Here is a 27,882-nt window from a genome sequence, read left to right on the forward strand (position 1 = left end):
GAGTGATAATGAAAAGGGTAAATTATTGCTTAGTATTATTACCAAAATAGTTTTGACCTCATGGACCACTGGAAAGGATCCAAGGGACCCGCAAGTATTCACAGATACACTTTGAAAACCATCTATAAGATGAAGAAAGAGATAGGAGCACGTTGTCCCACAATGTTGTAAAACACATAAAACACATGGAAGAATAGTTGTCTGGTTTCTGATTGGTATAAACCTTGTGTTTGTGATCTATAATGGACAATGAAGGAATGGGAATGAATCATTTTTGTTGCATACTGTACAAGGTCTGTTGACCAAACTTTTCAGTAGATGTCTATCAGCCTTGAAGTTCTGATAGCATATGGACTTTTTTGTCCTGGTTTGAGATTTAAAGTTTCCATCCTGTGTTTTCATTTCTATAGATGTTTTGGAAAGTTTGTATCAGAGCTGCTAGACAGACTGTATTTTAAACTGCAAAGCCCTATATTGTTTTCTAGTTTGAGAAGCTGCTTTTACATTTTATAATCATTTTCCCTTTCCTTATTTTTAGGGTATTGTAATTATCAGTTATATAAGTAGATGGAAAGACCACTATAAAATTTTAGTCATTTATAAAGCAGTAAGATTGACGGAAGTATTCTTACCTAATTGCCCATTTATTTTTCTGCTGAATAGGCAAAAAAAATTTTCTTTTTTGTTAAACTCTACATTATTACTTGAATATGACTGAGCCTGATCTTGTATTATTTCCCATTTGCAAGGTTTTATTTCTGCTGAAATATTCAGTTGTCTTTCTTCATTTCCTATTTGTGTGAATCTCTCAACTTCATACTTGTCCCTTAGGGATAGTTAGTTATGTTCCCTGTAGGATTGTATGTAGTTAGGATTCAGGCAAAGGAAATGCAAGGAATCAGTCTTGAATGGTTTTAGGAAATTATGCTTGATTAAAAAAATAAGCAAAACCCTGCCCCCCCCCCCCCCATCTCACACACGCAAAGAAAATATTTTCTTTTTAAAAAAGGGACGACCTAATCTCTTAAAAATTACCAGCAGTAAATTTGTTGCTGTTCTATGCTTGGAGTAATTTTATTTTCTCATGTCCAGTTTAACTGCTGTATTAAAATTCTATGGAAAATATTTTTACAATGATATGTTTATTGTTTTGAAAATAAAATATTTTCTGTGTAGAATGAAAGAGGAAAATACATATGTAAAGATCTCCTTTCTAATAACTGTTGGGATGATTGATCAAAGAATTAAAAAAGCTATTCTTTTACTACATTTACTTTTTTAAGGGCATGTACTCATCTAGTTTAATAAGAATTTGACATATTCATCTGTAATTTTTTACATACTTTGCCAGGAAGGGAATTTAAGTTTATATTTATGTATTTCATCTGCCATTCAGATTTATTTCCCAGGTATTGCCTTTTCTTTACTTTTTTATTTTCTCCCTAAATATAAGTTTATAGTTCTTTTAAGTGTGTGTCCAAGACTAAGTAATTTATAATGAAAATCTATACATAAGGTTTGTTATTTAAAAATACAAATGTTCTGGGACTCGTATTAGTGTTGTATTGTTTGTATCATAGTAAAAGAAAAATAACCTTTGAGAGCTTGTTATTGTAACTGTGGTTAAAGAGGAGAAAGAATCCTTGCTTAAATGTGAAGATCCATTGTTTACACATAGAGGTTTTCAGTGATTATGTAATTATGGGTATAATGGTGGAACATTTTATTTAAAGGCAGATGCAAGATATAATGAGGATAGCTTTCTGTATTTTCATATTTTTATTGTTCAGTTTTGCATTATCTAGTCTATTAATATATCATTCATTATTGAAACTGACTATGGCCTTGTGGATCCTTTCAATCTCATTCATTTACCACTTCAGAGTAAAATTTAAGAAAATCACAGTAATACATAATAAAGAGAATTCTTAATTGCTTTTTTATAGTGGGCCTCACGTATTGTCCCAGGAAACTTCTTTTGGGCTAGTAATTCTTGTTCACTGAAACATGAAGAATTTACTATATTTGGTGCCAGATATATTTTAAAAATTCCTGTGAACGATTCACAATTATAACATAGGAAAATTTCTATATTTTTCCTCAGTATAATTTTGCTCAGCTTAAACAGGAAAAAACAAAAGATATTGTCTCCTAAAATGATTAGGAGGCTGTTTTTTTTTCCTAAAAAGTCTGATGGATTAATTGTTCTAATCAACAATGGTTGTGAATCTACTGCAGGTTAATAAAGGCACAGGATTGATATATCACACAAATGTCTTCAAATTCAACTGAACACTTTAAAAAAAAAATTGATTTTAGAGAGAACTAGGGGGGGGGGGGCGGGAAGAGAGAGAGGTGAGAGAGAAACCTCCTGTACACGCCCCAACCAAGGATCGAACCTGCAACCTAGGTATGTGCCCTGACCAGGAATTGAAGCCACCACCCTTTAGTGTACAGGATGATGCTCCAACCAACTGAGCCACACCAACCAGCCTGGGAACAGATTTTTTTTACTGTTTCTGTTATTTTGCCCTTTCTAGAATGTCATAGAGTTAAAATTATATGGTATATAACCTTTTTCATATTGGTTTCTTTCACTTAGCAGTACACATTTAAAGTTCTTTTGTGTCTTTTTTTTTTTTTTAATCCTTAGCCTAGGACATTTTTCCTTTTTTTTTTTTTGTTCAGATAGAGAGGGAGAGGGAGAACGGGAGGGAGAGAGGGAGAGAGGGAGAGGGAGATGGAGAGGAGAGATATCGACATGAAAGGTACACATCAAATGGCTGCCTCCCGCAGGGCCCAACCAGGGCCGGGGACAAACTGTAACCGAGATACATGCCCTTAGTGGGAACTGAACCCGGTTCTCTCTGGACTGGAGGCTGACACTCTAACTGCTGAACCAAACCAGCCAGGGCTCTTTTGTGTCTTTTTGTGGCTTGACAGCTCCTTCCTTCTTTTCTTTTAAAAAAATAGACATGCCCTGGCCAATTCGACTCAGTGGTTAGAGCGTCAGCCTGCAGTCCAGGGAGACCCGGGTTCGGGTCCTGCTAAGGGCGCGTACCTCAGTCGCAGTTTGACCCTGGTTGGGTCGTGCGGGTGGCAGCCACTCGATGTGTCCCTTTCACGTTGATGTTTCTCTCTCTCTCTCTCCCTCCCACTCTGTCTGAACAAAAAATGGAAAAATGTCCTCAGGTGAGGATAAAAAAAGATAAATAAATAAATAAAATAGACATTATTTTATTTTATTATTTATTTTTATTTTTTTATCCTCACCCGAGGATTTTAGAGAGACATGAAGGGATGGGGAGAGAGAGATAGAAACATCAATGAGAAAGAACATCGAGCCACACCAGCTGGGTCTTTTGTCCATTTTTGAATTAGGTTGTTCAGCCCTGGCTTTTTTAGCTCAGCGGTCAGAATATGGGCCCGTGGACCAAAGAGTCCCAGGTTTGATTCCAGCCAAGGGCATGTACCTTGGTTGCAGTTCGTCCCTGGCCCCAGTTGGAGTCGTGTGGGTGGCAACTACTTGATGTGTCTCTCTCACATCGATGTTTCTCTCTCTGTCTCTCTCTCTCTCTTTCTCCCTCTTTTTCTCCCACTCTATCTGGAGATAAATGTAAAAATATCCTTGGGTGAGGATAAAAAAAATAAATTAGGTTGTTCATTTTCTTATTGTTGAGTTTAAAGAGTTCTTTATATATTTTGGATAACAGTTTTTTATCAGAATGGTTTTGCAAATATTTTTTCCCAGCCTGTGGTTTGTCTTCTCCTTCTTTTGACGTTGTCTTGTGCAGAAATTTTAATGAAATCCAATTTATCAGTTATTTCTTTCATGCATTGGTGCCTTTGATGTTGTGCCTTAAAGGCCATTGTCATGCCTAAGGTCATGTAGATTTTCTCCTGTGTTATCTTCTGGGAGTTTTAAAACTTTGTGTTTTGCATAGGTCTACGATTCATTTTGAGTCAAATTTTGTGAGTAGTATAGAGTAGAGTAGAAGAAAATGTCAGTAGAGGTGATAAAATTGAGAACCTTGGTAATAGGACTCTGAGTGGATTGTCAATATGGATGCTTGCAGGATGGTGGCACACATAAAGAGGTAGACCATGATTAAAGTGCTAAAGTTCTTGCTGTAAGTTTGATAGATGGGATTGGAAAATTAAGATTAAGGGTAGGGTAACTGGTGGATATAATCACAGGATTAGGACTTTATACAAAAGTAAAAAGAAAGAGTCATGGAAATAGCTTTCAATTGCTATGAGAATGCAAATCCTACATTTTGGATGGGGATTATGGTGGTCATGTGTTTATCTGTTTCATGAGCTCTTCATCACCTCTTTCATTCTTCTTGGAGCTCTTTAATCAATGAGCCCCACCTTGCTTTCTCAGTTACTTTTTCTCTTAGTATACTATAATGGACTCTTCCTACTTGAAACTTTACTCTTAATGTCCTTCTCTTTTCTGTAGTTCTTTGAGATGCCAAAAAGTCATTTTAAAAAAAAGGTGATTTATGTTACCCCTTTATTTTCTAAAAATATATTAAAAAAACATACTTTTGTGGCATACTTAAGGTAAGGAAGAACATTCTAAGTTTTAAATCATTTATTCTAGTTTACAGGTTATAATTATAACAACTATATATTTCTGAATTAAAATCTTCCAATAATTTGTCAAGTTATTTATTTATTTTTAATCCTCACCCAAGGATATTTTTCTATTGATTTTTAAACAGAGTGGAAGAGAGGGAGGGAGAGAGAGAGGAAAGAAAGAGAGAAACATCGATGTGAGAGAGACACATTGATAGGTTGCCTCCGAAATGACCCTGCCTGGGGCCAGGGATCAAACCTGCAACCTAGCTGGGGCCAGGGATCAAACCTGCAACCTAGGTATGTGCTCTTGGTGGGGAATTGAACCCATGACCCTTCAGTAAGAGGGCTGATGTTCTAACTGCCGAGTCAAACCAGCCAGGGCTATGTTTTTTGAATTCTAAATGAAAAGAAAATAGGTTGAAGATATTAAAGAAATAATATAATTATCTTTATACTCTTTTATTGTGGGTGTAATTTTACCCATCAACAAACAAGTTAACAGAGTCTGCTTTTCTTCTATTTATTATGAATCTGGGAAAGAAAGAAATGTCTGGCCACACAAATGGTTTTGGAGATCTAAATAGGGTTTTATTTTCTTTAATTTTTTTTTTTTTCTTTAGAGAGACAGGAAGGGAGAGAGATAGAAACATCGATATGAGAGAGAAACATCCATCAGCCGCCTCCTGCACACCCCTTACTGGGGATCGAGCCCACAACCCAGGCATATGCCATGACCGAGACTAGAACCAGGACCTCTTAATGGAATGACGCTCAATCCCCTGAGCCACACAAACTGAGCTAAATAGAGTTTTCTTTCTTTCTTTTTTTTTTTTTTTTATCCTCACCCGAGAACATTTTTCCATTTTTTGTTCAGATAGAACGGGAGGGAGAGAGAGGAAGAGAGAGAGAGAGAAACATCGATGTGAAGGGACACATCGAGTGGCTGCCACCCGCACGACCAACCAGGGCCGGGTACAAACTGCAACTGAGGTACGTGCCCTTAGCGGCAACCGAACCCGGGTCTCTCTGTACCGCAGGCCGACGCTCCAACCGCTGAGCCAAACCGGCCAGGGCTAAATAGAGTTTTCTTTAGAAAAGAAATAATAATTAGATTTTGCAAAATTTTATTTATTACTAATTTTTGGAGAGACCAACTTAATTTTATTAAAATTATTCTGAACATTTACTATATCAGAATTACTTTCTCCTGTTGATAGGCTTTTGCAGCATAATGACAAAAAGTTTTAAACTGTAGTATCATACTTATAATGAGTTGGTTGCTATTTTCATAGTCTTGTTATCATTAAATGTGCATTAATCTTTAGGATGACTAGATTTGGTTCTAGTTAAATTAGGCTTCTGGTTAACCTGATGCCTCCAGTTTGTATTCTTAATCTAGTGACTTTTTAATGATAGAGTATTAAATGCTTAAAATGCCCAGGAATAATTAGACATGATACTTAGCCTCACAGACATTATATCTGGAAAAAGGAAATCAAACTGTTAAATATTGAATTTTCTTACCTCTGTATAGATAAAATGTTTTGAATTTGACGAGTGATGAGGACAGGGGTAGTGGGGATAGCCTTGGGTGGTGAGGAAGGTGTAGGGATAGGGATGAGTTAGTTATTGTTTATGTTTAGAGTTTGGCGTCCTATCTGATAGAAGTAGGCCTAAGAGTGTTTGTACAACTGGAGAAAAAAAAAAAATTAGAGCTACCTCTTGTTTTTGATGGGATGACCAGAAAAACCAAACTGTTAAAAAAACCAAGAATATAGCTTTTAGTCCTATCTGTCTAATATGTATAAGGTGAGATAAGTATACCTAATGCAGAAATGTGGCATGAGGAGGTTCAGAATTACCTGTACATTAATTATGTTTGCTCTTTGAGAAGAAAAGCATATACGTGAAAGACTTACATATATTTAGGATTCCTTAGGCACATTAGACTAGATTTGTTTATGCTATAGAGTAGAAAGCCTTTGTATTCTTATTTGGAAATAATGAGAGAGTCTCTCTCACTCTATGCTGGCCTGCTCCCCTCCCCAGGCTGTGATTACATCTGGGAAAAAATGAAGTTTTAAATACATATCTGGGTCACCTTTTCTAAATTTTGGTGTATTGTACCTCAGTGTTTTATTGAGATAGAATAGATTTCATTACCGATGCTAGGAGGCACCCAGAAAAAATTTTTGAGTGTTATTTTCAAGTAGAATCTTGAATAAGTCATAGTTTTATATACTTCAGAACAAAAGAATAATAAATCCAGGATTGTGCTGTTATTGTTAGGTGCATTGACCTAACAGTACCTGAAATGTACTTCCTTTAATCTTACCTCTGAAACTTACTATTTTGTGTCAAATAGCCCATCATAAGCATGAGTTTCTTCCATTGGCTCTATCCATTTCTTTTCTCCATTCACAAGGATTTTCATTTCTTTCCATATTTTTATCATTTGCTTTTCTTTTTTGCATGTTCTTAGAATTCTTGGTCTTAGCCCAGGGACTATGAGGGCACATACATGTCCACATATACTTTATGCATACGCGTGCACCATGTGAGAAGAGTAACTCACTAGGCTGAAGTAGGATGGACCCTTTCTAGGAGAGAATGTAAAGGTAGATGCATTGAAGAGAAATACTAAGAATTTTAAGTTGCACATAGGGGGTTAATGACAATACAGCTAATGAAAGCAAGTTTTCTGTAAAGGCGTTATGTAAATATCTAGTGACCCATGTAATTACTTGCTGCATTAAATTGTTGATAAATGTTTAACTTTAAGTACTAGAAATAAAATGACTATATCAGAGGTATAACATATTTTGCCATTTTGTTCATGAAGTATTTTATACAGTAGTCTTGATATAAATCTTAGGTCCTACTTTTATATGATTTTGAACTTTCTATTTCTGTGCTAGCTCAAAATTGATACAAAGAATAAGGGAAATGTTATATGATTTTTATATTGTTGAAAACAAAGTTTATTTCTTAAAGTCTCATTCCATTTTCCTAGTATTTTATTAGGCTATAAAACATGTTTAGTTTACAGATAAATGCCATTTGGTATCTCAGTATGGGTTGTCCTCATCCAGAGATATTCAGTGTCTATTAAAGATTTCATCTGTGGTGGCTAACTGGGTCACTTTACCCATTAACCGACAGGGCAACTATGGCATCATTCTGCAGTCTGCCACATCTTGAACAGCCTCTTGGCAATAATGTCCATTGGGGAAGTCACATGCTTTCCTGCTGATGGCTATGACTTTGAGGACAGTCTAAATGGTATCAACTAGAGAAGTACAGTGACAAAACTTTTATTGCAGTGAGTTCAGGCCAGCTGCACAGTCCACTACAACATTGCCCTTACTTAGATACCAGCTGCAAGTATGGGAGTCCCCAGGTCCACCTTCACTTCAGACCTGCTGCCTACAAATTCTGCGGTCCCTAGGGACTCCCTTAGGTTTGAAAATTTACCAGAAGATTCACAGAACTCGGGAAAGCACTTTACTTATTATTATAGTTTTACTGTAACTAAAGGATACAAATTAAGACCAGCCAAAAGAGGAGCCACCTAGGGCAAAATCTGGGAGGGGCTCAAATGTGAAGCTTCTGGTTGTCCTATCTCTGGGGAGTCATGGATGGTGTTATCTACTCCTGGTTAGTATGTATGACAGTATTAGAATATTGCCAACCAGGGAAGCTCACCCAAGTGTTCGGGATCCAAAGTTTATATTGTGTTTCAATCACATACTGCCTGCGTGGCTGACCCTTAGTTTCCAGCCCATCACAGAGGTTTGGCTAATATATTTAGTCTCCAGTTTCTCTGGAGGTCAGAACTGATATGGCATATTCCAAAGCCCCCATCATAAATCATGTTGTTAGACTCTCTGTCAAATGAAGATACTCATGAGGTAGGACATTCCAGGGTCCTAGAGATCACTTCCCAGTAGTAGAGGTCAAAGGCCAGACTTCTCCTTTTGTGAAGTTAGTTCTTCAGTATACACTTATTCAAACAAAGGATGTATTTTTGAATGAGATAGATTGTTTTGTAATTTACCATATTGTTGTTTGTTTGAAAGTCTTAAATTATATTTTACAAATAAATGTGATTTCCTTTTATGCTCAAATTACAAATATTTAATCTCTTTCTTGGTTTCTTTATCTCTGTAATTTTTGTCCTTTTTCTTATGCTATTCAGACCAGCCACTCTTGTAGTTTAGATTTATTTTTAATTGCATCACTTACATGTTTATGGTTAAGTGTTCATTCTATTCTTATATTCCTTCCAAAAATGCTTAGTATTCTTTCAAACTAGCAGGTCATGTTTTTCTACCCACAAAGAAAATACTTACCTGTACTTCTTACTAGCTGCAGTGTGGGTAAACATTTCAGGAAACATTTAGGAGAGGTTGCCCTGAAAAATAAAAAAGAACTTAAAAAAACAAAACCATGCTAAGGAAACTTGGACTACATGTAGGCAGTGAGGAGCATTCAGGGATTTTTAAATGTGACTGTGACACAAAAAATTGTTTTAGAGTCAGTTCTAGCAGTAGTGGGTAGAAATAGCTTGGAGAAAGGAAATGCTTAACCTACAATCAAGAAGACCAGTTAGGAACCTTTTACTGTTGTCCCCACTGGAGATAATGAAGGCAATATGGTATGGTTTGTGAGAAAGTTATTAACTATGAATGATGATTTTAGCTTTTAAAAAACATCTTACCCCTTTAATAATCTGTATATGTATGAAACCAATAGCTTTTAAACTTCTATAATTTTTAATGTTTTCATTTTACATAACTTTTTGGGATATAATAATTCCATGTGTATTCTACCTAACTGATATGTATCAGCTTGTTTTTATCAATCCTGTCACTTTATGTTTATTGAGCACATGTTTGTTGAAGTGAGAGCTTTACTCTATGCCAGATTACTGTAATAGATGCTGAGGATACAGTGATAATAAGCTGTGATTCTTGACTTTAAACATTTCATAGCTCAATTTGGTAGTCAGACAATTAAAGAGGAAAATCTTGTGATGGAGGGAAGCACAGGGTGCTTTAGGAATATGCCAAAACAGCATATACCTTAGACTGGGAATCTGAACCCCTGGTTTAGAAAAACAGTTAAGAACATGGACTCTGGAGCTAGAATAATTTTGGGGTTTCAGTTCCTTTCTGTGTGACCTTGGTTAAGTTCTTAACTTCACCTTTAAAATGGGGATAATAATGGCCCTACTCCTTAAGATGGTTATGAGGATAAAATGAGTTAATATATGTAAAGTGCTTAGAACAGTGCTTGGCATATAATGTTATATGTGTTACCTTTTCCTCCTCCTGATCATCTCATTTTCTTTTAATAGATACATAATTAATACTCAGTAAATATTTCAGTAAAACCGTGAATGATAGATGAAATTATAACCACTTTTCTATTCCCTCAGAAGTTTTTAAACATCTCTATTAAAAACACTTACTGTAAAATTACTATTTTATGTGTATTTAGGTCCATATTAATCAAAAGTAATAAACTGGTAGGTCCTATAACATTTTAAAAGGATGAATTTGCTTGTAGATGAGGGTGCCCTCTCCAGCTCGTCAGTCATAGTTCCCACTGGTCCCTATTATTTTATATCCAGTCCCATTCAGGTCTGGCACCTAGAAGCATGTGAGTTTGTGACTTCTGAGACTCTGACACTAGTTCTTCCAGGATAGAGACTGACTGAAGTCTTTTAAATCTCAAACACTTGATAGAGTGGCTGTTGGTTATTGGCACTAAATTCATGGTTTTGAATGAATGAGTGAAGGATACCTCAGTTATGAGATTAAAAATAAGACTAACAACTATCAAAAATAAGTAAACTATATTTTCTAGATAAATTTTGTTTTTAGATTTTCTGAGTTGTCAAGAGAGTTTCACCAGATTTATTATGCTTAATTTTAATTGCAGTAATATGGGTTAATGAAAGAGCCAGTGATAGTATTCCAGAGGCTATTTGTTTTGATTAGCTAATTTTAATGTTATAGTTGTGTAGGCATTATTGGTAAATAATAGAAATCATATTATTGTTTTTAAAAGAAGATAACGATACTGACTTTTTATTGAGCAAAAAAGTAGTGTTTTGTAGAATGATTTTGTGCTGATTAGAGGAATACTGAGGGTACAGAAGCACTAGATAATCTTAGCCTAAACCAGAAGTTAGACTTTGGGGATAAAAAAAAGAATATAGAATAATATCCAAGTGAATGGAAATTTCCATTTTGGGGGTATTGGTAAAACTAAACCTTAAATTTTAGGGGAATCGTGAAAGCACTTAAAAATACCAACAGGTGGCCCTGGTTGGTTTGGTTCCGCAGTTAGAGCGTCTGCCTGCGGTTCAGAGAGACCTGGGTTCGGTTTCCGCTAAGGGCACGTATCTTGGTTGCAGTTTGTCCCTGGCCCTGGTTGGGTGGCAGCCACTCGATGTGTTCCTTTCACGTCGATGTTTCTCTCTCCCTCCCTCCCACTCTATCTGAACAAAAAATGAAAAAAATGTCCTTGGGTGAGGATAAAAAAAAAAATTACCAACAGGTGGAAGTTACTATATTGAGTCTTCTCAGAAAATCAGTTGAGGCTATATGGAAATATTTACTCAGAAAACATCTGAGGTGAGTAGACTAGTCCATAACAGAAAGGTGGGGATAGTTTATTCTTTTCTCATTTTAGAAAAGAATACTTATTTTCTATACTATAATGAATTGCTGTTGCCAATTTCCATTCCCATTTACATTACAGATTCATTTTCTTCTTTATTTGTAGTCTCAAGCTGTCATTTTGCTTTTTTCTTGAAGATGCCTTTCTTTGTTTTGTAACTTTATAGTTTCTGTTTTTGTTTCTCATTTTTTCTAATTTTAAGCCCTTTTGCATTATCTTTCTCTGCTTATGCATTTATAATGATTTGGTTTTTAATTACTGCTTGACTTTCAGATATATAAAGCATTTAACTGGTATAACTTTTGTCAGTTCCACCAATGGAAAGTTATATGCCTTCTGTAGGCTATCCATGATGGTGTTCAAGTGATGCTATTATATTCTTAGATAAAATTTACATATACATTTTATAAGTAAAGCTTTATGAAATACTATCATGCTTTATTAATTATTTGATATAGTATACCTATAAAATAAAAGTATATTTTACCTTTTATTTAACTATCTTCTAATTTTATTTGGTGAAAAATAATCAAGAAAATTGTAATTCTGAAAAGGAATTTATCTTTTTTTTTTTTAATCCTCACCTGAGGACATTTTTGCATTCATCTTCAGATAGAGTGGGAGGGAGAGTGAGAGAAAGAGAAACATTGATGTGAGAGAGACACATTGACTGGTTGCCACCCACAAAACCCCAACTGGGGCCGGAGACAAACTGCAACTGGGGTATGTGCCCTTAGCGGGAACTGAACCCTGATCTCTGGACCGCAGGCCCATGCTCTAACCGCCGAGCCAAAAACGGCCAGGGCTATCCTAGGATCTGTAGAATAATTCACCCACATTTCACTTTAAAGTTTCCCCAGAGTTTTACAGTTAAGTAGTTTTAAAGTAAGGTATTTTTTTATTGTTGTTTTAGAAGTGTTTTAAAAACGTTTTGGTTAATTTAAATAGAACTTAAATGTTTCTGAAGAAAGATTGAGAGGGAGAAAACGGCTAATTACGTCATTGCATTTAATATTTTTAGTGTTAAATTAAAATTAAGGTATCATTTAAGTATATTGGCCCAGGCTTACATTATCATTGGGTTCCCAGTAACCTACTGCTAGCTGGGTTTCTAGGATTGGTAGGCAGTCAGAAAATATCTATCCTAATCAACACTCAATGAAATTTTATTTTTATTGAGATGTTACCAACCAGCAAATTATCTAAGAAAACCTTATCACATAAGAATACCAGTGCAATTTATAAATTTTTTTTTACGTAAGATATAGAAGAGGATAGAAACAAAGTAGCTTAAAAGTGTAGGGCATTTTATTTTGGAATATAATATTAGAGACAAAAGATGAACAAAGTGAGTTGTTAAATTTTTCGATATTTAAATGATTAAAATAAAACCTGACCTTTAGAGCCATAATATTTAAAGTAAGTCTTTTTATTTATTTTTATTTTTTTAACTCATCTTTATTGTTGAATGTATTACAGATGTCCCTCCTCTTCCCCCCTCTTTACCCCCTTCTCCCCATTCCCACCCCTCCTGCCTTCCCCACACTATTGTCTGTGTTCATTGGTTACACATATATGCATATAAGTTCTTTGGTCTCTCTCTTCCCGCCCTACCTTCCTTCTTCCCTTTGAGGTTTGTCAGTCTAACAACAAATTTGTACTTCTTAATCCCTTCATCTTTTTCACCCAACCCCCCTCCCATCTGGCAACCAACAAAAAGTTCTCTGTATCTATGAGTCTATTTCTGTTCTGCTTGTTCACCTTATTTGTAGATTCAATTGTTGATAGATATATATTTATTGCCATTTTATTGTTAATATTTTTTTATCTTCTTCTTCTTCAAGAAGACCCATCAACATTTCATATGATACTAGTTTGGTGGTGATGAAGTCCTTTAGCTTTTTCTTGTCTGGGAAACTCTTTATATGGCCATCAATTCTAACTGATAGCTTTGCTGGATAGAGTAATCTTGGTTGTAGGTCCTTGCTTTTCATCACTTTAAATATTTCTTGCCTCTCCCTCCTGGCCTGCAAAGTTTCTTTTGAGAAATTGGCTGACAGTCTCCTGGGAGCTCTGTTGTAGGTAACTAACTGCATTTTCTTGCTGCTTTTAGTATTCTCTCTTTGTCTTGAACCTTTTGCATTTTGATGATGATGTGTCTTGGTGTGGACACATCTTTGGGTTCATCTTGTTTAGAACTCTGCGCTTCCTGGACTTGTATGTCTGTTTCCTTCACCAAGTTAGGGAAGTTTTCTGTCATTATTTTTTCAGATAGGTTTTCAATTTCTTGCCCTCTATCTTCTCCTTCTGGCACTCCCATGATGCAAATGTTGGTACGCTTGAAGTTGTCCCAGAGGCTCCTTATACTATCTTCATTTTTTTGGATTCTTTTTCTTTTTGCTGTTCTGATTGGGTGTTTTTTGCTTCCTTAGATTCCACATTGATGATTTGCTTCTTGGCTTCACCTACTCTACTATTGATTCCCTGTAAATTATTTTTTATTTCAGTTAGTGCATCCTTCATTTCTGACTGGTTCTTTATTATGCTCTTGAGGTCCTCTCTAAGTTCCTTGAAATTCTGACTAAGTTCATTGAGCATCCTTATAAGCAGTGTTTTGAACTCTGCATCTGTTAGATTGTTTATCTCCATTTCAGTTAGTTCTTTTCCTGGAGTTTTGTTCTGTTCTTTCATTTGGGACATGTTTCTTTGTCTCTTCATTTTGGCTACCTCCCTGTGTTTGTTTCTATGTATTAGGTAGTGTTGCTATGTCTCCTAAGCTTCCTAGGGTGGCCTGTTGTAGTAGGTGTCCTGTAGAGTCCATTGGTACAGCCTGGTCACTCAGTTGGGCTTTTGAGGTGCACCCTTTGTGTGGGCTTTACATCCTTCTGTTGCAATTGAATCTTGATTGCTCTTGGCAAGTCAATATGAGGGATTTACTCAGGCTGATCAGCTGCAAGGACTGGCTGTGCCCACTAACCACTGACCTCTGAATACCTTGGATGATCAGCTGTGCAGGGGCCCACCACACAGAGCAAGATTTACTTCAGCAAGGTTCTGGTACCCACTGAGTTCATTCTTTGAGTGTGTCATTTGTGGAGGTGGTTGGGTGGTGGTGCTTCGATATGATCTGAAGCTGTCCACTGGGTGTGCTGGTTCTGGGGCAAGGTCAGCCACTGCCTGTGTTCTATCCAGGGCGACCTGGCATAAAGCTACACAGCAATTTTTTGATGGCTGCTGCTTGTGCTGGGCTTGGAGGTGCCCAGGCGAAGCCAAACTGTGAACCAAGGCTGGCTGCTTCTAGTGCCAGGCTTGGGGCCACTTAGCAAGAGGTATCAGGCTTGCTGTGGCCAGATGCTGCTTGTTTGAGAGAATTTAGGAAAATCTGAAGCAGGAACCAAAAGAGGCCAATCCTATGGTAAAACCATTGGATACAGCTTGGGTGGGCCTGAAAGTTGGGTGGGGCAGGGCCTCAGGGAATCACCAGGGGTAAACAGTGTGAGCCAGGTTGCTGGAATCCCAGATATGGTGCCCATCTGCTGTCCTCCTCGGGGAAGGGCTCACCAAAGGAACAATGGCCTCTGCCAGCATGTGTGTCCCAGAGAAAGCTGCCTCTCCAGCCCTCGCCCCAGTGCCAAACAACTCAGTTCTTCCCCATATGTCTCTGGTGCCTTTCAAGCTGCCTCCCCTCCATGCTGGAGCCAGTCTCGATGTGACTTCTTTAATTTCATAGTTGGAGGACTTCCATTCAGTTCGATGTCAGGTGGTTCTGAAGGGTGGTAGTTCTGTAGTTTAGTTTTAATTTTGATGTGCTTGTAGGAGGGAGTACCGCATTTACCTACGCCACCATCTTGACCAGAAGTTATAAACTAAGTCTTTAACTAAATCTTTTTGGCTCCTTGGTAACTAGTACTTCTTTGGAGACTGCCTGACTTAAACTCTTCTTTCAAAGGTTGCCCATCATCCTTGCTTAATACAACTTCCCTATGTTTGGTTTGACCTATATATAACTCTGGCTTCTCGATTTCTTTGAGATTTTTGTTCCAATGACTTTATTCTGATTTAGTCACTTTGACTTTGGCTACTTATACATGGCTATTATTACTACTTTATAGTTTTAAGTTAGACATACTGCTTTTAAACCACAATTTTCATCTTGTAAAACTGGTGAGACACCTCATTAAGACATTACATCAACTTTTCTGCCATCCAGTGAGCCATGTACCTTTTCAACAATATTTGGGTCTTAGCCTTAGGGAAAGTTGTCCTCTTCATTGACTATACAATCTCAGCTCAAGTTGCTCCTCCTTGTGTCTGTGATCCGAAATTCTCTAGAGTGCTCTCTAGTTTTTTAGGGTGAAAGATATTATTGATTTGTGACCTTTCTTCTTTTCTAATTAATCATTTAGTGCAATAAATATTTTTGTAAGCACATTTTAGCTGCATCTCTCAAATCTCAATCTACTGTTATTTCATTTTCATTCAGTATGAAATACTTAACATTTTTTATTTTGAGTTTTTCTTTTATTTGTGGGTTATTTAGAAGTGTGTTATTAAGTTTCCAGACATTGGGGAACTTTCCAGATATCTTTCTTTTACTGATATATAATTTAATTCATTGTGGTCGGAAAACATTCTTTGTATTATTTTGACCTATAAATGTGTTGGTTGCACTTGGGGAAGAAAGTGTTTTCTCTTGTTGTTGGGTGGAATGTCCTATAATTTTCAACTAGGTCAGATTGTTTCAGTGTTCATATTTTTACCGATTTTCTGTCTGTGTTGTATAAGTTTTTTTAAGACATTTTTATCCCTGCTAGTTGATTCTCAGTTCTGTATCCTTTTTCTTTTTGTATTTCAGTTGGAAAAAGTGCTACATGCAGTCTGCTGATAATCACATTGATTATCATTGTCATTGATTAGCATTCTTTCTTTCTGATACTGCTTTTTATTTCTTGCATTTCTGTTTTTCTCATTTTTATTGTTTTCATCTCTGGTGACGTTCTATATTTGTTCAGACATGTTTTCCACTTTTTCTTTTAAAATGTTAGGGTTAAAGTCTGTTTGATAATCCAAAATGTGGGCCATCCCTGTGTCTTGTTCTGTTGATTGCCTTATCTATTGAATGTAGTCATTTTTTCTTTTTTTCCTTCTTGCTTTATTTGTGTATGAGATACATTTTTTTATTGGATGCTGGACATTTTTTTTTTTGTATGAACACTAAAGACTGAGGTAAATATCTTTGTGCTTAGTGTGGGCATTCCTCTTCTTTCAGTTTAATAGGCCTTATTTGGGGAAGAGAGGTTAGTGGTTGAATCAATCTGTTTGGAATTTGAGATGGGTTTAGATTGCTGTAGTTATCTTCAGTGCTCCAAAGACTTAATGTTCCTTCATGAGATGACTGCTGTTGAGAGGCCTGGGTATAAAGTGGTTTTTCCCATTGTTTCTGCTTCACTTTAAGCTTTCAGTAGGCTCTGCTTGCTGATACCACACAGTGGTCTATTTTTCTGCTCTTGTGCTCTCCCTCATCTATAAACAGTGGTTTCTTGTCACTCAGTGCCCGACTTTTGGGAACTTTGCAGTTTTCTTTTTTTTTTTAAATTGATTTTTAGAGAGAGGGGAAGGGAGAGGGAGAGATAGAAACATCAATGAGAGAGAACATTGAATGGTTGCCTCCTGTACGACCCCCACTGGGGATCAAGCCCACAACATGGGCATGTGCCCTGACCGGGAATAGAACCAGCAACCTCTTGGTACATGGGTCGACGCTCAACCATTGAGCCATACTAGATGGGCAACTGTGCAGTTTTCTTCTTCCAGTTTTCCTCTTCCAGTCTTAGTGTTAATAGTAGTATTTAAGCAGACCTTGACCACCTGACTCTCATGGATGGGTTTTCTCTCAGTGGGCTTGATCTCTCTCCCCGTTGACAGCTGAACTTTGCCTTGCACAGGCAGGATGTTTTGGCAGGAGCAGGTTTTTTTGCTTTTTATCAAAATAATGTCCTTGGCCCAAGGCTGTTTCTGGCTGCGTGTGTAGCTAGGTGACTATTCTCATATTCTCATATGGCTTTTGCTTCATAAAAAGCTAAGAGTAGCCCTGGCTGGTTTGCTCAGTGGTTGGAGCGTCTGCCTGCGGACTAGAGAGTCCCAGGTTCGGTTCCCACTAGGGGCATGTACCAAAAAAAACTAAGAGTAAAATGAAAAATGAAGTTACTTTAATTTATGCAACAGGTAATGTTGTCTTTCTAGTGTTTTTATACTATTACTTTTTACATACTTTATATACAGGGATGGTCCAGTATATGAAGTTGAAAAGTTTGGTCTAAGAACGGAAAAGCTGTTTACTTACCAAAAATGATGTACCTACAATAAAAGGAGAACAAGTTTTTTAACCTTTTAAAAGTGTTTTTTAAAAAGAAGATTGTACTATTTGGTTTTTATTGCATCATTCCTCAGTTGGACTTATGCTATGAATTTAGCAAGTTACCTATTCTTACATAATGGGGTACAAGAAGTATCAAGTTATATATATATATATATATTTTTTCTTATTTGAATTTTTACTCTTCATTCATGGATATTTGAAAAAAGTTGAAATAGAACACCAAAGTCATATATATACCTATACTTCTCAATATGAGCACAGATTTCAAAATATTTTTTTCCAGGGTGAATTATAACATATATGAAAAAAGCCTTTAGTTTAACATTGCCTTCCAAATTTCTAGCAAAAATGTCAGCTGATATTTTGACATTTTGATGCTTGGAGTTTATTTTCACCTCTTGAAAGAAATTTATAAGAAATCGGTGCTTTTAATCCATATTGAATTTTTAGTTAGGCAAGTTTCCTCCTCAGATGGCTAGGTCATTTAAATTTATGAATGAATTAGAGACCAATGTGTAAATCTCAGAACTGTCCTGAAATTTTTGCCTATTTGGCTATAAACTATAGACAGTATAGCTATAAAAGTTCCAATTTGCAAGCTCCCTACTTTCACAGTGTTGTAATGAGAGGAAAGAACAAAACAAATTAGGAAACATCAAGAGTAGTATATATTTTTTTTAAAAATTGAGGCAAAATATACTTAGGATAAAATGGACCATTTTAACAATTTTTAGGTATACAATTTCAGTGGCATTAAGTACATTTACATTGTGCAACCATTATTGTCAGTCAGTCCACCTCCAGATTGCTTTTAGCTTTCTAAACGGGAACTCTGTACTTATTAAACACTAACTGCTCATTCACTCCTACCCCAGCATCTCTAATTTCTGTCCCTATGAATTTGACTAAGGAGCATTACAGTTTTAAGGGAATGTAGCTATTCAAACTCAAATTGGTTTTAAAGCAGTTAGAAACTAGGATGGCTCTGATTTTGCTCATTGCCCCCAGTTTAGAGAAATTACAGATTTTGAGGAATGAAATGGCAGAGAAGGTAAAGTCACAGTTTGGGAGGAGAAACATTGATCTTATTGCATGTGAAATGTACTTGAAATATTGATTGTCGCTTTTGGAATGCAAATCTCTCTCTCTCAGTGTAGTGGGTTTAAGAGGATGTAATTGTGATAAAAGATTGATTGGATAACCCACCCCATGTCCAAAAATTTGGAGACACATATGAATCCCAGAACTATCCTATCTGACTCTGTGAAAGTATATTTTATTCTCTTCTCTGAAATGCAGAAATCAATCATTAGAGCCTCTATCCATGATACTACACGTTTAGTTCTTCAAAATAATAAAAATCTGTGAAAGAGAAGCATTCAGAACTACTTGCTCAGAACTAATTGGAGAACATTGGGTCTATCACTCTGCTCTTTAGTAGATACAGCATTGAGAAAACTATATATGTGTTTTGTACTGTGTATCCTTTGTACTGCAATTTTTTGCTTGAAAAAAATAGAAAAAAGACACACACAAAAAAAAGACAGAAAAAGTAAGACAAAATAGAAAGGCTAACATTTTTTTCTGCCTGAGGGTTTGGGAAAAACACAGGTAATGTATTTTCAGATTGTAGTCCCTAAATCTGAGCTGGCTATGGTTACAGATTCTCAGGGCATCCTCTCTTCCCTCCACCCCCAAACAAGTTTCTCTGCTGCCTACTTTGTTGTGTATGTTTATTTTTTATTCCTCATATGTATGACTTCCCAGAGTTTCTCCTTTTACGTTGTCATTGAGACCAATGCTTTTAATTGACACTGCATTTTAATCCATATTAAAATTCCTTTTGTGCTGGCTCAGCAGTGCATTTAAAAAAATGTTTTTAATATTTTATCCATCATTTTGGTTGTTGTAGTTAGGACTATTATTCAAGATATCTAGCCTGCCATAGAATGGAAATCTTCATATATTAAAAAAGAAGTTTTTTTAAAGATTTTATTTTTAAATATGTATTTATTCATTTTTTTTTTTAGAGAGAATAAGAGATGGAAACATTGATGTGAGAGAGAAACATTGATTGGCTGCCTCCTGCACACCCCCTACTGGGGTTAGAGACCGCAACCCGGGCATGTACTCTGCCCGGGAATTGAACCTGGACCTCTCAGTTCACAGGATGACACCCATTCCACTGAGCCACACCAGCCAGGCTGTTAAAAAACAATCTTATATTAACCTATATTTCTCTGGATCCACCCCTCTCTCCCATTTTGTATTTTAGTTCTTAAAACTTAAGAAAACGTTTTTATAAAGCTTACAAAAATTTAAAATACTTTAAATGTGATTATTGTATTTCTAAAAATGCATATATTTATTTTACAGCTACTTGAAGGAAATTTTGCCAAAGAAGTTAGCCATGAAATGGATGGACTTATTTTTCAGCCTACTGGAGTAAGTTCATTTGTGTGTGTGTAGGGAGGGTGGGGGTTGTATATGTATATACATGCATGTATATATAAAGTACATTTTTCTCGGACACATTTTTTTTTTAAATCCTCATCCTAGGATATTTTTCTATTCATCTTCAGATAGAGTGGTAGGGAGGGAGGGAGAGAAACATCGAAAGGGACACAGACTGGTTGCCTCCCACATGATCCCAACCAGGCCTGGGGACCAACCACAACTGAGGTACATGCCCTTGACCGGAATTGAACCCATGTCTCATTGGTCCGTGGGCCAACGCTCCAACCACTGAGCAAAACTGGCTAGGGCTCTCAGATACATTTACTTAGTATTGATTACTCCTGTAATCAGATTTTCCTTAAAACAAACTATTTGTTATAAAAGATTTCATTTATACTGACTATATAAAATAGTGAAATGAACAGGTTTTTGTTTTTTACTCAGTGTAAGAAATAAACATAGCTGATCTCATTTTTTTAAGAAAGTTAGTTTTTAATATAATAATATTCTTATAAAGTGAATGTTAATTTATATTCCTTGACTGCAAATCTACCAATAATATATAAATGCTTATTTCTTACTGTAGGCAAAGATACGTTTAGGTATTAATATTTCTAAAACTTCATTTTGCTATGGATGAGTAAAATTTAAAGAGTTAGCTATACTTGAAAAAATATATGATTCTTTGAATATTTATTCCATGTCAGATTTCTAAAACTCACTGAAAGACTTTCACCAACTTAGCAGTCAAACCATGTATTTGGAGTAAGTTTTGTTTTATTCTATATAGCAGGGTTTCTCAACCTCAGCACCATTGATGCTTTGATGCTTTTGGTAAGATAATTCTCAGCTGTGGGGAGCTGTCCTGTGCCTGATAGGATGCATAGCAGCATCCTTGGTCTGTACTTACTAGATGCCAGCATTGCCTCTCTTTCCCACCCCTCCAAGTTGTGACAAACAAAAATATATCCATTCACTGCCTAATTTCCTCTGGAGAGCAAAATTGCCTTTACTTGCCTTTACTTGAGAACCTGTGCTCTGTAGGACAGTGTTTCTCAAATGTGGTCTGTGGACAGGAGCATTGGCACCACCTAGAAAGTTGTTAGAAATGTCACTCACCCCAGATGTACTGATTAGAAACTCTGGGAATGGAGTACAGCAATTTATGCTTTAACAAGCTTTTTTTTTTTTTATCCTCACTCGAGGACATTTTTCCATTTTTTGTTCAGGTAGAGTGGGAGGGAGAGAGAGGAACAGAGAGAAACATCGATGTGAAAGGAACACATCGAGTGGCTGCCACCCGTACGACTGACCAGAGCCGGGGACAAACTGCAACCGAGGTACACGCCCTTAGCGGGAACCGAACCCGGGTCTCGCAGGACCGCAGGCCGACGCTTTAACCGCTGAGCCAAACCGGCCTGCTTTAACAAGCTTCCTGAGTGATTGATGCAAGTTCAAATTGGAGAACCCCTACTGATAGGAAAGAGCTGTATTTCATGTGCTACCTCTCAGCATATGCTGCATTTAACATTTTATTTATTGTTAACAGCATTAAGGATGCGCCCCCCCTCCCCAAGCTCCCACCCAACCCCAGGCATTCACCACACTATTGTCTGTGTCCATGGATATGTATATAGGCATATATGTTCTTGGGTTAATCTCTTCCCATCTCCCCACCACACACATACACACCAAGATCTGTCAGTCTCTTCCATGCATCCATGCTTCCAGACCCATTCTGTTTATCCGTTTATTTTGTTCATTAGATTCCACATATAAGTGAGAACGTGATATTTGCCTTTACTAATTCTATCTATCCTTAGAAATTAGTGCATTAGCTAGTTGTGAAGTTATATAGAGAGACATCAAGCTGGGTAACTGGAGAAAAAGGAAGGAAACTAATATATTTAAACACTATTATTAAACAGTGTATGTGCTTTACATATATAGTAAAACCCTGCTACTATGCAAATTAAGATACAATGTGATATGTGATTGACTTCTGTCTTCTTCCCAGCTCCCCATGCCAAACAGACAGATAGAAAATCTTTTGTGGTTGAAGGAAGAGGAGAAGAGGAGAGTTAGAGGCTGAGGACAGACATTATAGAAAACGCTATCATAGGAAAGCTGGAAGTTAGATCTTTTAAGTGCCAGTATTTTTTAGGCCTAATCTCCCGAGATTGAGTATTTAAAGTCTAAATATAAGAGTAATTAGAATAAATTTCATGGTTCAGACCCATGCATTTGTGAGATTTTGGGGATATGTAAGGGAAGTGGCCTGACAGATAACTGACAGATGACCATACTGGACATCACCACTGTGGTGATGTCCAGTATAGCCAGTTGATTTATTAGTCTGTTCCCATTCTAGCAACTACAATGATTTTGTAATTGATATCTGGTAAGGCAAGGCTCCTTGCTATTTGCCAGGATTTTCTTAAATATTTGTGGATATTTGGTTTAACATGTAACTTTCAGAATCGGTTTGTCATATTACCCAAAAATTCTGTGGGGAGTTTCTTTGGAATTGATTTGAATTTAGATTAATTTGGAGAAAATGGATGTTTTTACAGTGTTAAATTATCTTATGAATAAGGTATAGCTCTTTTCAGGTCTTATTCTGTTCTCTAACTGAGTTAAAGTTTATAATTGTTAATCCAATTTCTAAATATTTAGTATTTTCCATTCTTAGAGTAAATGGTGCCTTTTAAAAAATTTGCTACTTCCAGTATGCTGTCACATTGTTGATTATTTTATTTTGTCGATTCAACAATCTTGCTGAACACTGTTAGTTCAAATAATCATCTAATTATATATATTGGCCAGAACCTCCAGTACGGGTATAAACATTGATTCTCATTGGATGGAGATTTATACTTTATTCTCAGCCTCCGAGGTAATGTGGCTAAATTTTCTCCATTAAGTATGTTTTTGGTAGATTTCTGTTAGATACCTTTTCATGTTTCTATTTTTACAAAGCTCCCCCTCCTAATTATAAGTAGGTTATTAGGTTTGGGAGTTAACAAATGCCTTTTCTGCTACCTGTTATGTATGCCTTTTCTGTTGAGATTGTCATGCCATTTTTCCTTTTTATGACATTCATATAGTAAATTACAGTAATTTTCTCATGTTAATCCATTTTTGCATTCTGGAATAAATGCTACTTGATCATGATATATATAATTTTTAATATACCTTTGGATCTGGGTGTAATAGTTTTTTGAGGATTTCTGCCATCTTATTTCTTATCTTATCTTATCTCCCCCCCCCCTTTTTTGTATATTCAAAATAAATGAGATAATATGGAAAAAATTATATAAGTTTCAAGTAATATATAATACATGGCCATGATATTAAAAGTCAATTAAAATATTATGGTTTATACTAAAAAATAGAAAAGTCACTTTTCTACCTTTCCCTACACCCAAAGGTCCACTCTTAGGAGGTGGTCATTTTCTGTTGTTTTAGCTGCCTTTTTCTTCCTTTATTTGCAAAATCTATTTAGGCTGTACTTTCTTAGTTTTTCATTTTATACATAATCTGCTTATTTCTTCTGTTGAAGAAGAGGATTGAGCTTTCTAACTCCACCAACCAACACACCCTCGTCTGTCCACCTCTGTATTATGTAATTATATCACATGTTTGGTTAAATGAATATTCAGTATTTGTATTTCTTTTTTTTTTTTTTTTTTTAATTTTTTTTATCCTCACCTAAGGACATTTTTCCATTTTTTGTTCAGGTAGAGTGGGAGGGAGAGAGAGGAAGAGAGAGAGAGAAACATCGATGTGAAAGGGACACATCAAGTGGCTGCCACCCGCACGACCAACCACGGCCGGGGACAAACTGCAACCGAGGTACATGCCCCTAGCGGGAACCGAACCCGGGTCTCTCCGGACCGCAGGCCGACGCTCTAACCGCTGAGCCAAACCGGCCAGGGCCAGTATTTGTATTTCTATAGCAACATAAATATTGTTCACATCTGAGTGAACTAGTATATTTTTTTCCTTAGAAAACTGTTTTGTTTATGAATTGCCTAATTGTTTGTTATGATTATTACTATTTCTTTTCTTAAACTCTCTGAAATAACTGTTAATTTTTTTAAATACAGTCATATTTATTAGGTAATATGTCCAGTCCAGTTTTTACTTGAAATCATTCCTTCTGAAGTCCTCCCTTCCCCCCCCCCCCCCCCCCCCCCCACTAACTCACAGCATAGTGCAGTATCGCAGAGATCCCTTTTTACTTCCTAGGTTCTTACCTGAGATTTCTAACTTAGTCCATGTCCTGATTCCAGAAAGGTGAAATTCTGATGAGTTCATAAATTGATTCTACATTTTGTGCATTTGCTGCCTTCATCACTATAAGTTGACATTGTTGAACACAGGTATTTCTAGGTTACCTTTGTTAGTCTGATGGTAATGTATTAGGGTATATATAAAGGAGATGGAAAAGTAGTTACGAAGCATCTTCCATGTCACCTTAGTCGTGGACACTTAATCTTACAGCTTTTTAGGCACCACTGACACATACACATGCACATCACAAAATGATTTCTTTACCATTGCTTTTAGACTAGCTTGGTCGAAGTGATTTGTATCCTCATGCACACCTTCGTCTAGAATTTAGTCTTTCCCATGATAGTCTAGGACCTGGTCACCTTTCCTTTCTCTTACTTGGAGTTTCTTAGGTTCTCTGATGCCAGCTGATCCCATTCTGAGGCCTCCTGACCAAGAGAGATGTGATATTGTGACTGAAAACAGCAACAATTTGGGTCCTAATGAGATCTAGGATTTGTGTACGAACTCAGTCTCTCCCCCTGACCTCATTCCATAGGAATTATGGAGGAGTGGTTTGCTTTTATGATGCCAAAATTAATGTTATCTTCTGTCTTTTCTTTGAACAGTTGTTACTTAATTGCCAGATAACTTTAGAACTAAAACATGTCACATGATTTTTCTCAGAGCAGAAAAAATCTCCTTTGAACATATTTGCCAATGATACATCTGATAAGGAGTTAATATTCAGAATTTATAAAGAACTCATACAACTCAACACCAAAAACCAAAAAATCCTATTAAAAAGTGGGCAAAAGACCTAAACAGACACTTACATATTGAATATGAAAAAAAAAGGTCTTCTAGATGCCTTGTTGTTTCTTATACTAGATAAAGTTGCTACCACCTTACTAAGTACCTATTATGTTTCTATCTTACAAAAACTATGGCTTCTTTAAGGTTATTAGTCCTTTCCTTTCTTACTTATCCCATGTCTAGGATAGTGTTTGGCCCAGTAGGGTTTAGAAAATGTTCAGTAAAGAAATGAAAATGTGCCCTGACCAGTTTGGCTCAGTGGTTAGAGAGTTGGCCTGCGGTCCGGAGAGAGACCTGGGTTCGGTTCCCACTAAGGGCATGTACCTCGGTTGCAGTTTGTCCCCGGCCCTGGTTGGGTTGTGCGGGTGGCAGCCACTCGATGTGTCCCTTTCATGTCGATGTTTTTCTCTTTTTTTCCTCTTCCTCTCTCTCCCTCCCGCTCTATCTGAACAAAAATGGAAAAATGTCCTCAGGTGAGGATGAAAAAAAAGAAACAAAAAAAAGAAATGAAAATGTATTGTTTTTTCTTAGCCCTTCAGATTTGACTGGTTTTATATTTTATTAATATAAGCAAATACATTTTAAATTTATAGCATTTTATCCATTTTGTTGCATACACAGATGCATATTCTAATTTGTGCTAGTTTCTTATTTCAGTAGATGAGTGGATAAAAAAAGCTGTGGTACATGTACACAATGGAATACTATGCAACTGTAAGAAAGAAAGACCTCTTATCCTTTGCGATGGCATGGAAGGACCTGGATAGTTTTATGCTAAGCAAAACAAGCCAAGCAGAGAAAGACAAATATCATATGATCTCACTTATTTGTAGAATATAATGAAGTAAACAAACTCCTGAATAAAATTAACCCAGAGACATGGAGGTGGGGTACAGGGTGACAAGCCTCAGAGGAGGGGGGGACTTGTTGGGGAAGAGATAAACCACAGAACTTACATGCATGTATGCAGGACCAGTGAACATAGACAACAAAGGTAGGGATGACTTTGGGGGGAAGGGGAGGAGGGTGTCAATGGGGGTAAAATGAGATACATCTGTAACCGAAACAAATTAATATGAAAAAAAAAAAAATGAAGTACACTTTTCAGCACTCTTAATTTTTACCACTAATATAGGGTATGGCAAAAGTAGGCTTACAGTTCATATGGAAAATAAATAATAATAAATAATAATAATATAAGAATAAACTCTGTGTTCCACGTACTCACAACCACAACTATAAACCTACTTTACCCCTACCTTGTATATACTTTAATAGTGTTTTCAGTGTTCCTTTTAATGGGAATTTACTGTCAATTGATAGAACAGTGTCTGGCTGTATGAAGGATGTAGTACTTAGTTACATGCTTGCCCATTCTATTTAATATGGTGGTTCTTTTAGATTCCTACTGAATTTGTGTTAAATCTTTTAAAGGGTAGTCTGAGTATAAAATATTATTAATGCTGCCATGCAGAATAGGCTCCAATTTAGCATGGAGGGAATTGTCTCACTCATATGCTAAATTTCATTATATTCAACTGTGTAGCCTTTGTTATTTTTTCATTATTTTGCTTTTGCAATTTCAGTCTGATTTTTCTATTCTTAATTACTGTGTCTTCAGTTTAGGTGACCATCACAAGAGTAGTCTCATATATTCCATTTTCAAATTTTTGATTTGCCAAAGCTAGAGGTGAGACTGTACTTAGCTTCTACACAGATTTATGACTTTCCTACTTCTTTTTAAAAATGAAAATAAAACTTTCTTTATATAGGGAACTTGAATGACAATAGAAAACACTGTGTTTATGATATCCTGCTAAAGAAAGCAGAGTTTAAGATATATTTTTCTAATAATTCATAACTCTTATGATATCTCTTTACAGCTTTCAAAGGGAATACTTAAGTTTTTTCTCTTACCTAATTCTTTGGGATTCAAACCACTGTTTTTATACATTGTCATCAAGCTTCTTTTCTTTACCAAGTGAAATGGCCTTTTTATGATTGCTATTGCATATAAAGACCTTAATTTTCCTTTTCAGCTGCTCTAAGTCTTCTATATACGGAGGTAAGAAGAGAATTGATTACAGACAGGTGTAGAATCCAGTGGTGGTAGGAGATGTGATTTTACATGGTCCAGGGATAGGAATTAAATGACATTGCATCACACAATGAGAAATTTAGTTCTATTCCAGTTTTTATTCATTTTCTCAGTTTATAAGGAAAAAGTATGTTTATTTCTAGTTTTTAATATCTAAGACTTTCTAATCTTTTCGTTTTCAACAAAATAAGTGTGGACTTAGCTTTATACTACCTAAAGGACAGTGTTATCTACTAGAATTTAGTATCATTGATTCACTTACATCAGATCTAATTTTAGGACTACTTATTATTTAGGGTAAGCAATGCCATTTTCTATTAATGGTTTAAATGATATACTACTTGTTATGAAGTTTCCCAAATATATCTGGGGACCATTATTCAGCCTACTACAGTTATCTAGCTTGATATGGTATTTCCAGCTAATAGCCATAGACCCTAATACAGTGATATCTCGGTTCTCGAACATAATTCGTTCCAGGAGGACGGTCGAGAACCAAATTGTTCGAGAACCGAAGCAATGAAACCCAATAGGAAATAATGGAAACTGGATTAATTCGTTCCAAGCCCCAGAAAATGTC

The 27,882-nt window shown here is 36.3% G+C and overlaps 1 protein-coding gene across 11 annotated transcripts in view; it reads left to right on the forward strand.

Moving 5' to 3' along the window:
• Nucleotides 1–27,882, forward strand: part of RNGTT (RNA guanylyltransferase and 5'-phosphatase) — a 262,608-nt gene that overhangs the window by 92,759 nt on the left and 141,967 nt on the right. For all 11 annotated transcript variants that reach the window (XR_004957608.1, XM_036248259.1, XM_036248258.1 and 8 more), the window contains exon 12: nt 20,033–20,101. Coding sequence is in view for 10 of the 11 variants with exons in the window: in XM_036248259.1 (XP_036104152.1) it covers nt 20,033–20,101 (69 nt within the window). In the remaining variant the exon portion in view is untranslated. The remainder of the gene's footprint in view (nt 1–20,032; nt 20,102–27,882) is intronic.

The sequence above is a fragment of the Molossus molossus genome, unplaced genomic scaffold (genome assembly GCF_014108415.1).
Source record: "Molossus molossus isolate mMolMol1 unplaced genomic scaffold, mMolMol1.p scaffold_m16_p_8, whole genome shotgun sequence".
Classification (NCBI taxonomy): domain Eukaryota; kingdom Metazoa; phylum Chordata; class Mammalia; order Chiroptera; family Molossidae; genus Molossus; species Molossus molossus.